We start from the raw sequence: 12,435 nt of genomic DNA on the forward strand, positions 1-12,435 counted from the left end.
CTTTTGTTTTAGGATCTCTGTGAATAGAAAAGTTTGCACTTGGCCCAGGTGTGCAGAAGCTCCACTGCCATGAGTTTGATGTCACTGTTTAGCAATGCGAACCTTTCTGAAACACATCTCAGCACTGATGGATGTAAAAGTCCAGCTAGGGACAAATTAGCAATATATGTAAACTCTCTGTGCAGCACATCAGCTTCACGCTCTGTATTGGAACTGCTGCGTGCTAAACGACATTGTCCCTATCAAATAAATTAAATTTTAATTTAATTTAATAATGACATCAATGGAACTTGAGAGGATATGCTCTAGTTTGTCTATTAGCCAGTGCTGATATTTTTTGTCTGTCTTGTTTTTTTTGTTTTGTTACTTATTTAAGAATCACATAAATCTAGTGTAATTAAGTCTTTTCTTTTAAGTCATCAGACAGTCTTTGTGTAGTTAGCCGGCTCAACATTGATATGTCACAAAAGGAAAGGGAAAAAATTGGCTACTGACACTGGCGGATGTTGTTATTTTCTGTTATTTCTTATTTCCCATCTTATAGGTAACTTAGTGGTTGCAGATTATGGCAAAACCATCTTTAAAAAAGAGTCATGTTAAACAGTTCCTAGAGGCTTACATCTGCAGGGCACCTGGCTTTATTTTACACTCGCAGAAACCTGCGAGTAAAAACTGTGCCTGTCCACGTGTACCATCAGCTGCTAGCCTGTATTTAAATGAAAAGGGAAAGATCTGTTCGTAAAAGGAGCCCCATAGCTTGAGATTTTCCCTTTTACTCAGCCAGAAATAAATAGATTTGATCGGATTAGAGCTGGTTAGGGAGTACGGCGTGGGGTGGGGTCTCGTTAAGCTGCAGGTGAAGGTCAACTCTCAGCAGAAGTCACTTGTCAGATCGGCACCCCGCCAAAGCCAGTTTAAAAACCATAAAATAAAAAGACTATTTCATCTCTCACGGCAGGGTTTACTGAAGCATGAAGTGGAGTTTTTAAACACATCAGCTCATAGTAATTAAAAAAAAAGACTTATTTTTATGTATGTTTGGTATCAGCACTTCTGTTCAGGTGCCGTTTTAACCTATACCTTCAATGTTAGTGTAATAAAACACCATCCTCGAGGAGACCGCTTTCTGTGGTACTGATTCTTTACAACCTGGAGGGAGACTGTGAAGACCCTCCCGATGTGTGTCACGGTTGCGAGTGCAACTTTTGCTGTGCCGTGTTTAAAATAACCTTGTGTATGCAAAAATGTTGTCATGCTTGTGACAACTTCCTGTATTGAGTATGACGCACACATGATGATCTTGGTGTTGGTTAGAGCTAAAAAAATACCAGTGACACAGCTCCTAAGGAGGCCCGAGCTATAGTTAAGTATTAGCTTGACCTGTTCTTGTGCAGCTTTATGAAACAACCCTTTTCAACTGTAATTAAGAACAACAAGAATGGACAACACACTATGGAGTATGTTGCATAATGAAAAACGATGACAGTGATATAATCATAAGTGTTTTTTGTTTTTTTTTCTTCCAGCCATTCAGGATGATGAGAGGTTGTCAGCAGAAGAGATGGATGAGAGGAGGCGGCAGAACATTGCCTACGAGTACCTGTGTCACCTAGAAGAAGCCAAACGGTAAGGTGGGCGTTAGATGGAGGGAGAAGCATTGTGCAGACAAAAGCCAGTTGCTTTTCTTTGTATTGTTTGCCTTGTCACAGTTCACACGGCATCTAGGATTTAAGTTGGGTGTGCTCTTGGTCAATCATTAGTTCTGTTTAATGTTTTTATACAAAGGTTTATGTGTTTAATGAACAGGAAATGGTTGTGAAATAAAGGAATGGAGTGAAAGTGAGGGCAGTCTTATGAGTAAGAGAGCAAATGTGTGTGGTTAACAGTGTTTGTAGTATTATGAAGCTGCAATGGTGGATAAAGGCTGAATCATCGTGGATGCAACATGATGACATGGAGGTGTAAACATTCCTAAGAGCACGTGTGATTAAATCTGGGGTGGTGCTGACTGAGTGGAAAGAGTGGCTTGTTATCCACTGTACTCTCATCTTAGCTTTTTTTTTTTTTCTCTAAAAGCTGAAATTATTTATTTATTTAAAAAAAAAAAGAAAAAGCTGTTTTCCAAAGCAAGCACAAATCTGATGAAGAGTCTTTGAGGTGCCTTAGCAAACCTGAAAGCGAACCACTTCCTGTCTTCTTCATGTTGGCATCCATCTGAACGGAAGAGGAAGTCTGATCATGTTTCTTCTAACACAGATTTGATAACCACACCCAGTCCCCAAGAGAGTATTTTCTTGGAGTCACTTTTCAGCTTAAATCCATTGCAGTCACTGTGGCCGAGTGTCGACTGCACATTTGCTTTACGTCCACATGCCCTCAGAGATTTGTTTCCCAGCTGAACTTTGACCCTGTAAAGACTGTTTGAATAGCCTATATTATCTGCTTATGACACAAGAGAGTTTAAGGGTTTACAATAAGACTTAACTGAACACAGCTTCAGGCTTTCATCATAATCTGGTCACACCAATATGATGACACTTCAGTCTTTTTATAGCTGACAGGAAACACTTTAGCAGAAGGTAAACTGAACTGCATAGAGAACTTTTAGTGGGAAAGTTTTTGTATTAATACACCAGGTTAGCCTTTAAAAATACTATATTTAACTTTCTCAGTTTCCCTTTTAGCTTCCCCTTATTTAATCCTGGAGCTTGTGACACCTTTCAGCCATTGAATTGCACCTCCATTCTTTGAAATGTGTCAAGTTAGATTAGGATTAAGACAGACCTTTAACAAAGCTGTAAACCACAGAGGGCAGGGGATTAGGTTCTGGTCTCTGGAGTCAGGTGTAAGCAGTCACTGAAGTCAAGCAACCATGAGTAAGCAACCCAGTACACCTGAAGGCACAGTTTAATTAGCCCCCTTTTTAACAGTGGTAAAAACCAGTAAGGTTGGTGTCAGCAGATGACCCAGCATGCCTAATATGCCCGGGATCCTGAAGCTGCAGCAATTTCCCAATTTGTCATTTTAAACATTTTATTTACATGTCGTCTGTATAAAAGCCTAATGGGACAATTGGACAGCCAAAAAACTGGAATCTTTCTGCAGCAAAGGGACTCAAAGGAAAAAAAACAAACAAACAGCTAGTGGGGTCAGTGACATTGTTATCTCTGACAGCATGTGGGATGGACAGACATGCTTTGTTTTAACAGTGCTTTGCTTGCAGTGCCTAATTAGTTTAGGTCAAACTCATAAAGGTTTAACTACCTGAATTGTTTCTGTTGTATGTTGCACATTAACTCGCACCTTAAATGAAACATCTGCTAATATTTCACAGGACGATTGCTTCATTTTAGCCAGACTTTTTTTTTTTTTAAACGTCTATCAACTGACAAGAACGGATGTCAGTTAATAGACCCTCCCCCTCCCTCTCCCCAATTCACACACACAGTTGCACAGAAGTTTCTGGAAGGAGACCTTGTACTCTCACCACAGAGTAAACAAATGGTGGTTTACATTTGTAGTTTTTCTGGATTGGGAGCTTTCTTGTTTGCTTTGATGCAGGATCGCTTGGAGGCCTAAATTGTCATGTTTGCTTTTTAGTTAACAGCATTACCCTAATCTTTGGATACATTTTAGCCTGAGATGTAAAATAAAATTCTGTATTTACAGACACACTGGCACACACAAAGACAACTCATGACATGCATGACTAAGCTCCATGACGTAAGCTTCCCAAAGCCACTGTTCAGTCAGAAATGCTGAAGCTGAAAGCAAAAGAGGATGGTAGTCATGTGTTGAGGTGGGATAGACCTTTGTTCTAGAGTCCTGAAAGCTCTATTTTGTTTTAGCACTGTGAGCCACAGATTGGACAATAACAGGAAGGGATTTTTTTGGAGGGCTGTAAACAGCATCACCAGTTTGTCCTGCGTCAGGAGACAAGTTCTCCCGTCATTGTTTTAAGCACAGGAAGTGCTTCACAGGAGAGCTATGTAACCCACGCAGGATGTTCCTGCATCATGTGTTCATGCACTAGTTGGATTTCTTTCTTTCTCTGTAATCTGAATATCAAATATACTTGCTGTTAATTAATATGCTGCTTTTTTTGCACAAGATTTTCAAGTCATTTATTTTGTCAGATGGGCTTTGTTTGTGAGGCTTTGTGCAATAGCACAACACTAATAGGACTGCACAGTATGTGGAAAATCTGTAAGCTTAGGTGCAGGGAGGTAGTGAGAGCTCTCTAATCTCCCTGTAGGCAATTTGAAGCAAACAAACAGTCCTGTATAATATCAATCCATTCCATGCATCCATTCAATCATTCATCCTAACCAGGCCAACCGTTCATGCTCACATTCAAACCTGTGGCCAGTACAGAGTAACTGGTTAGGAGTAATTTAACTTGCACGTCTTTTGACTTTGTGTGGGCAGCTGGGATATCTGAAGAGAACCCACGCGGGGTGGAAGAAGCGGCAGGTTTAGATGCTACTTTGTTTCTGTTGTGTTAGAGCTATTGAAGAGGGGAAAAGCATCTTAAAACAACTGTGCCTAAATCATTTGATGACCGGAAAAGGATGAGTGCATCGAGTGTATAATTAAAAAGATTTTTCTTATTGGTGGGATTTAAGTTAGGGGTTAGGGTTAGGCATTCCCTTTAAAAATAAAGGGATAGCTATAGCATTGTTTAAGATTATTATACAAATGTTTGTTCCTCATGGTTATAGCCTGCACACTCCACTGGGTTTGTGTTGACTATGCACTGTGTGTGTGTGTGTGTGTGTTGTCCTTGTCCTTAATGTGCTGACAGATAATTTGCCACACTGAATCCTTGAAGCACCCACGCAGCCTTAATTAACCTAAACAAGATGTCCTCTGCATGCATGTGGGAAGTAATGCTTTGCTGCTTTTGTTAAGCCTGAAAGGAGGCAGGAGTTGTTGGTATAAATAAAACCCGTAACTGAAACATGACCAGGTTAGATGGCTGCGTGCTGTACACTGTAAATTCAGTGTATGGGGATGAGCAAACAGCTAATAAATTACACACACATTTCTTTTACTTTGTAACATCCAGGACAGGAGACCATAACAGTAAATTTAGTGTCACTTGTAAGCAGTCAGATAATGTGTAACAGACGTCCTCGATCATGATGATTCACCATGCTCACAAATCATTCACTAGTTCTTTGGAATAGGTTTTTCCTGATGTCCCTGGAAATAGTCTGGCAGAGACTGCGTTCCTGAAGGCTTTGCTAAACCTCTCAAAGGGAAATTACATCAGCATAAAAGGAGGGCAAGTTAATTCTGATATAAACTGTATATTTTTCTATTCAGTTATTCGTTTGCACCTTTCTCAAAACCTCTGCCATCCTCTAGAGAATAAAATGTGATCTTTTCCATCGTTACACACTTTTTTTCTTGCCAAAATGCAACTTTTAAACTTTATCCGTAGTGCTGTTTTGAATTTAGACGATTTAAAATAGTATTAGGTTGCTTTAATTAATGTTTTTCCTTCATTGTTCCCCTGACTGGTCACCTCTAATCACACACTGGAAATGTGTGTGCAGCCCCCTTCCTAAAGCATGCTGGCCTCTGTGTGGGTGTTGCCTGTAACATTTGCCAGTTCCCTCACATAAACAGGCTACTTTGTTGCTCTGTTTAATCAAAAAACTTCAAGTTCATTTCAGCAGCAATGGCTCTTGTGAACTGTGTGTGTCTCTCTCTCTCTCTCTCTCTCTCTCTCTCGCGCTCTCTCTCTCTCTCTCTCTCTCTCTCTCTCTCTCTCTCTCTCTCTCTCTCGCTCTCTCTCTCTCGCGCTCTCTCTCTCTCTCTCTCTCTCTCTCTCTCTCTCTCTCTCTCTCTCTCTCTCTCTCTCTCTCTCTCTCTCTCTCTCTCTCTCTCTCTCTCTCTCTCTCTCTCTCTCTCTCTTCTCTCTCTCTCTCTCTCTCGAGAGAGAGAGAGAGAGAGAGAGAGAGAGAGAGAGAGAGATAGATATATAGATATAATTTTTTTTTTTTTTGTGTGTGAGAGTTCAGCAGGTGTAGGGAAATTCAATATTGACTTGTTGACTGCACGTAGGCATTCAGCCACTTAATATCTGAACAGCACCCTATCAGATGTGTGGGTAAACAGACTAGTAACCATAGCAATGTTTAAGGGAAAGCAAGTTTAATTTAACTAGCGATGAAAATTAAAGGTTTTACTCTTAAGTGCATCCATAAAGTATTTAGAACCTTTCACTTGTTTTACATGGTCTATATTCAATATTCCATACTGAAAATGGGAAATTTAGAAGTTATTACAGACTCTTTCAGATTTTAAGCTCTGTCAAGTTAGTTAGGGATTGCCTGTAAACCACCATTTCAAGATCTCAGTTCAGGGATACAGCTGGACCATTCAAGGGCATCCAAAGTGTTATCCCTGAGATACTCTTACACCGTCTGGGCTGTGTGCCTAAGGTCACAGTCCTGTTAGATTTAAAAGGTTAATCACTCGTCCGGTCTGAAGTCCTTCGCACTCTGGAACAGGTTTTTCACCACCTTACTATCCTCTGTTCAGTCTTCCCTCACCTGTGACCACTTCTCTTGTCACTGCTCATGAAAAACAAACTTGTTGCTGCCACCATCATGTGTCAATGTTGGGATGATATTGTGCAGGAGATGAGCTGTCCCTGGTTTCCTCCATACACAGTGCTCAGAATTAAAGTCAAAGCAGTCAGTTCCATCAGACCTGCAAGTGTTGTTTATCACAGTTTGACTTGATTTTAACTGCAAAGAAAATGTTTAAATTCTGTTCTTGCGTTGCCATCATGTGGTATTAAGTGTAGATTAATGCGATAAAAGGAATTTAACAATTAATAGGTCAAAGAAAGTCAAGAGGTCACAATTATTATGTAGAATGCAATGCAAATGAGATGTTGCGTCAGTGTGATTTCCTGTGTACTAATGTTGTAGACTAGTCTCATTTTCTTCTTTATACTCTTTTAATCTGCAGTTTTACATCATTATGTCCTCTTCTCTATTTTATGTAATTGTCAACCATACTGAAAATCTCTGAGATTTAATTAACATCAGGCTGTTCATTGGGGTCTGTTTGGTTCCAAGAGATCAGTATGTGAGATGCACTTGACATCTGAGCTTCATATTTGTGTTTGCTCAGATGGATGGAGGCCTGCTTAGAGGAGGACTTGCCGCCTACCACAGAACTGGAGGAAAGACTTAGGAATGGGGTCTACCTTGGCAAGCTCGCCAATTTTTTTGCACCAAAAATGGTTTCAGAGAAAAGGATCTATGACCGAGATCAGTCCCGTTATAAGGTAAGGCTTCTCTTCTTTTACTGAACTTGTTTAAGAAAAGTCAATAAAAACTTTGAACTTTCAGATTGCATCATAAAAGGCAGAATGACTGTTTCCCAGGTACTTCCTGGCAGTTACAAGCAGTTTTAAACCGGAAAGAGGGAGATGTGACAGGCCAGTGTTGAGGGCTAACTGTAAGCTGTTGCAGCTGTTCTGCTGCTACACTAAAGTATAGATATGTTTGTACTTTGCCATATTATACTCAGGGCTCGATATGAGATTTGGCCATCAGACCAGCTCAGCTCTTGCACATAGTTTATGCTTTGTAATAAATCCTTAAATATAAATGCTCATTTTTTTTGCAGTTCATCCCTTTAAATATCTGTGCTTCTGTGGTTATCTTTAGAGTAAAGGACTGCACTTCAGACACACTGACAACACAGTGCAGTGGCTCAGAGCCATGGAGTCAGTGGGCCTCCCTAAGGTAAGGGGCTTGTACAGCTGTTGAAGACACTTTAAGTTCTCTTTCACATTTGTCACACTTTAAGTGAAACGATCTGAAATGCGAGAACATGACTGTTGAAGTTTGTAAGTGCATGATGTAAAAGAGAAAAAAGTTTGTATAGAAAGGTCCTATTTTTTTTATTTAAGACCATAACATATCTGAACACTGGCTTATGGTTTGTACTTGTTCATGTTAGAGATCAGAAACCACCATGGCACCTAATTTTTACCTCCAATCAATTATAATGAATGTGTAGGAGTAATGCTAGAACAGTATTACTCATATTTTATCATTTATAGCACAACACCAAAGACTGGAAATAAAAACATAAACTGCATCCTGGAAATAAGAATATGGTAAAGTTGTTATCTAGGGCTGGGCCATATTATACCGTTCACGGTAATACCGGTATAATGTTAGGCAACGATAGGAAAATGAAATATCGCGATAGAATATGAGTAAAACGCGCATGCGCAGTGCCTTTGTTTTCATACGCACATGGCCGATTGTTGAGTGAAACAGACCAACCAGAATTGGTTTGTAAAAATGGTGCAACTTCCGTGATGTGGAACTGGTTTGGTGTTTGTCCGTCAGATACACGACAAAGCACATTTTTTTGCAGAACATGCAAGCGGCCATCGTTATTGTCGTATTTGTCGGACTAAGATGCCCTTAAATCTGGGAGTAGAATCTTATAAAAGTTAACGTTAAGGTTCCTCATGGTTAGAGACAAATGCAATCGCATGGCAGGATGCTGTAAAAGGACCAATCTTCAGTCAGGAGAACAACTGAGATAATCCGTCCACAATACGAGGTTAGTCATTAATATACTGCAACAACATGGGAATAGAGCCGCTGCCAGAGAATTCAACATTAATGAATCAATGGTACAGAATTGGAGGAAGCAAGAAGAATGAGTTTAATAAAGTTTGATTTATCTGACTGCTTTGTTTCGCTTAATGTGCCTTATAATCCCGTGCACCTTATGGTCCGAAAAATACGTACTGCACACTGCAGTTTAATGTTGCAAAGCACCTCTTTTTAACTTCAGTGGATAATATACATGGTTATGCTCAGGATATGTCAGCCCATTTCTACTGGAAATGCCTTTTGGTTAAACTTTCAGCAAGGAATTTGCATTTGCACTGTTACATTTTTATAAAGCTTTAATGTACATAAAAACCAGCTTCTTATTTAAGTGAAAATAAATGGAAGGTTGTCTTTTTGCGCTAGTAATGTTGTGGAGTTGTATTTTGTCTCGCATCAATTATATCGTCAGTTATATCGTTATCGCAAATTTTCAAATATATATCGTGATAAATATTTTTGGCCATATCGCCCTGCTCTATTGTTATCTACTACTGGCTTTTTCTAGTCTTCAGTTCATTTTTATTTCAAACATTTCAAACATGTGCCTTCACAATCATTACAAAATATCGTTCCATTATTTGTTTGAAAAGGAGTAGGCAGAAGTATTTACTTATTTGTCCCTACCCCCTCAAGTTTTACCTCTCATTCATTTAATTTTCTTTTAGTCTTAATTTATTTATTTAAAATTACTTGCAGCTATTCCTACCTCTTAATTCAATGTTGATTTTAAATGCATCATTCGTGTGTTATTATCAAGATAATTATTGAGACAGAGCCCCCCCCCCCAAAAAAAAAAAAAAAAAAGCAGGAACATGTGGTCCTGTTAAATTGTAGCAGAATGAAAAGTGTCAAGACCATGATAAAGAAGAGTGACTAATACCTGCTGGTGGTTTCTGCTTTCAGATATTCTATCCTGAGACGACAGATGTGTACGATCGCAAAAACATGCCCAAGGTGGTATACTGCATTCATGCATTGAGGTACGACTGAAAGGATCTATTTTGACAGCACAATTGGTCGCTCATCTGTTATCTTCATGTATGTGCAGTGGCTGGGTTCCCCTGGCTGAGTTCTCCTGAAGGATCTACACCTGAATGTTCAGTGTGGTTTCATTTCATGAAATGCAGACCTAAGTGTTGTCTTTGACCTAAAAACTATGTGGTGGTATCTGTCTGTTAGGGTTTAAACTATGAGCCAGGCCAGATTAGATTCAGGCAGCATTACATTTGTCTGTACAATGTTGCCTAATTAATGAATGCAATTTATAGTGTATATAAAAGATGTGCATAGTTTCCAAAGTGAAAAGCTGATTTAATACATGTGACTTTTGTCTGCATTCTTTCTAATCACCACCAGGGGGCAACTCATCTGGTTGTAAAAAATGTGGAAATTGAAGTTTCTCATGTGACTTCATGTGCACATTTCTGTCTGCCATACTGGACACGATGCAACCACCTGTTGCTAGGAAAGTTTCTTCCCTGACTGGTTGGTGGTGGTTCCTGGGGGTTTCTACCTGTTGATGAATGAAATTGGTTGCAAAAAAGGCGCTGCACCAAAAGTCACCTGTGATTTATTTGGATGCTAGCAGATTGCCACTGTTGTTGTTGTTGTTTTTTTCTTTTCTTTTTTTCCTTCTTTTTGTTTATTCAAATACTGGCTAACTACAAGCTGGAAATAGAGACGAATTCCCCTTCATATTAAAAATTGTGCTTGTGGAAATATCTTTGCTACATTGCTGAGGCTTAAGGTTTAATAAAAAGGGAGCCTTCTCCATATCCAGTTTATCGCACTTTTCATTTGGAAGTGAACTATGACTGCTGCATTGTGCTAACAACCAAAACTATCATAAAGAGGACTTTTCTACATGGTTGAGGAAAACACGTTTTACCCTAGCAACAGGTGGTTGCCATGACTTTAGCAATCCTTTTTTTTTTTTTTTTTTTTTTTTTTTTCTTCATCGACTGCTATCAACCTCCAACAACCACTCCCAACCAGTGTTGGGAATTTTTCCCTTATGACCAGTGGTTGCCAGATGGTCATGGATGATCCAACATTGTCACCACGCTTGTCACATGTCCAAAATGGCAGAGAAGTTAATGTCACATGGTTAGTAGTCACATTTCTGCAAAACCTCGATATAAGTCAAATGCTCAGTTGATCCATGACCTCTTTCTGTGGTGTCTTGATGAACTAACGAAAACAACATCATGTTTACTTTGAGTTAAAAGGAGAATAAAGCAGGGAATGGATTAGGTTGGGACAACCATGTAACTAACAAGCCACTCTCCTAGCATGCAATAGCGAAGGTCAGAAGTGCACAGCTCAAGGCTTCCACACAAGATTATAGGTGATGTCATTGTGCCAAGTCCATACAATGTATACAGCGCAGCTGTAGATTATATGGACTAGTACATACTGTTTTCGCTAACATTTATTTATTTATTTAATTTGGATTGGGTTGTGTTGGACTAAACCAAACATTTTGGTTTGAATTGGAAATGAAGTGCTTATTTTGTATCTACAGACAGAATTTATCGACAGCTCATAAAACTACTATGCTTGTGGTCAGATGTTTACACATCATCATGATGGGAATGAATATCATGGTCATTTTAGGCTCTTGATTCCCTTAAACTGTTGTTTTTGTTTGTTTGTTTTTTTTCTCCCAGGGTGGAATGATTGTACAGAATACGTTTTTAATGACTTTAAGAAAAATATAAAACGGTTGCACAAGTTTGAATTGTTTTAGGATATTCTCTAATCCATGCCAGGTCAGAAATGCATACAGGCTCAAATGTGTAAACATATTCACCTATCTGTTGTAATAAGTAGTGCTGAAGGTTCAGTTTCTTCTAACTTGACAAAGCCAAGGCCTATTAACTTCATGGTCATGCTTTATTCAACTGGTAGCATAAAATAATTTGTCTGTCAGCACTCACTGGATTAACCAATGCTAAGAACAATGGGAAAGTCCAAGGAACTTGATGAAGATCAAAGAAGGAAAACTGTAGATTGACACAGGTTGGTAAGGTCTCTTGGAGCCATTTCTAAAGAACTGCAGTTTCTAAGATCATCAGTTTAAACAACTGTATGCGAGTACAAGTTATTTTGATGTGTAACTGATTTGCCAATATTTAGAAGAAGACCCAAACTGTCACTGTCAGATGAAAGAAAATTGGTGAAAGCCCAGAAACCACCAAGGCTCAAGCCTGCCAAGAACTGGAAAATGCTGGAACAACAGTATCACCTGTTCACAGTGAAGTTGCATGACCATGGGCTGAGAAAATCAACACATTTAAGCTTTACTGAAACTTGAATATTGGACACAACTGATGATCCAAGAGGACAGTGTTTTAGAATGGGTAAAGCAGGCGTTAAACCTCTGGAATGGTCTTCCCAAAGACCCAAGCTCAACCTGATTGAAAATTTGTGGACTACACTTGAAAGCCAGGTTCATGCCAGAAATCCAACCAGTTAAAAATGAATTTGGTGAGTTCTGCTAAGAAGACTGGTCAAATATCCAGCCAGACTCATGCCAGAAGCTTGTTGATGGCTACCAAAAGTATCTGGTCATTGTGCAACTTGCCAAAGGGCATTTAATCAAATACTAGTGGGGCTGTATGTATGGATGTATGTATATATTTGTATTTACTTAATCTTCTTTTAGAGAAAATCCAAAATAATTTCAAACTTGTTGACGTGGTTGTTTTCTAAATTTAATTAAGATGTATGCTGTGCAATCATTCCCCCTGGAAAAAGAACAGTTCAAAAG

The 12,435-nt window shown here is 39.1% G+C and overlaps 1 protein-coding gene across 1 annotated transcript in view; it reads left to right on the plus strand.

Annotated features, from left to right (window-relative positions):
- The window catches only part of iqgap2 (IQ motif containing GTPase activating protein 2), a 37,647-nt gene that overhangs the window by 1,935 nt on the left and 23,277 nt on the right, over positions 1-12,435 (plus strand). Inside the window, exons 3-6 of the mRNA XM_026186083.1 lie at positions 1,527-1,626; positions 7,153-7,309; positions 7,695-7,772; positions 9,567-9,643. Coding sequence (XP_026041868.1) covers positions 1,527-1,626; positions 7,153-7,309; positions 7,695-7,772; positions 9,567-9,643 — 412 coding nt within the window. The remainder of the gene's footprint in view (positions 1-1,526; positions 1,627-7,152; positions 7,310-7,694; positions 7,773-9,566; positions 9,644-12,435) is intronic.

The sequence above is a fragment of the Astatotilapia calliptera genome, chromosome 12, assembly GCF_900246225.1.
Source record: "Astatotilapia calliptera chromosome 12, fAstCal1.2, whole genome shotgun sequence".
Taxonomy (NCBI): Eukaryota; Metazoa; Chordata; class Actinopteri; order Cichliformes; family Cichlidae; genus Astatotilapia; species Astatotilapia calliptera.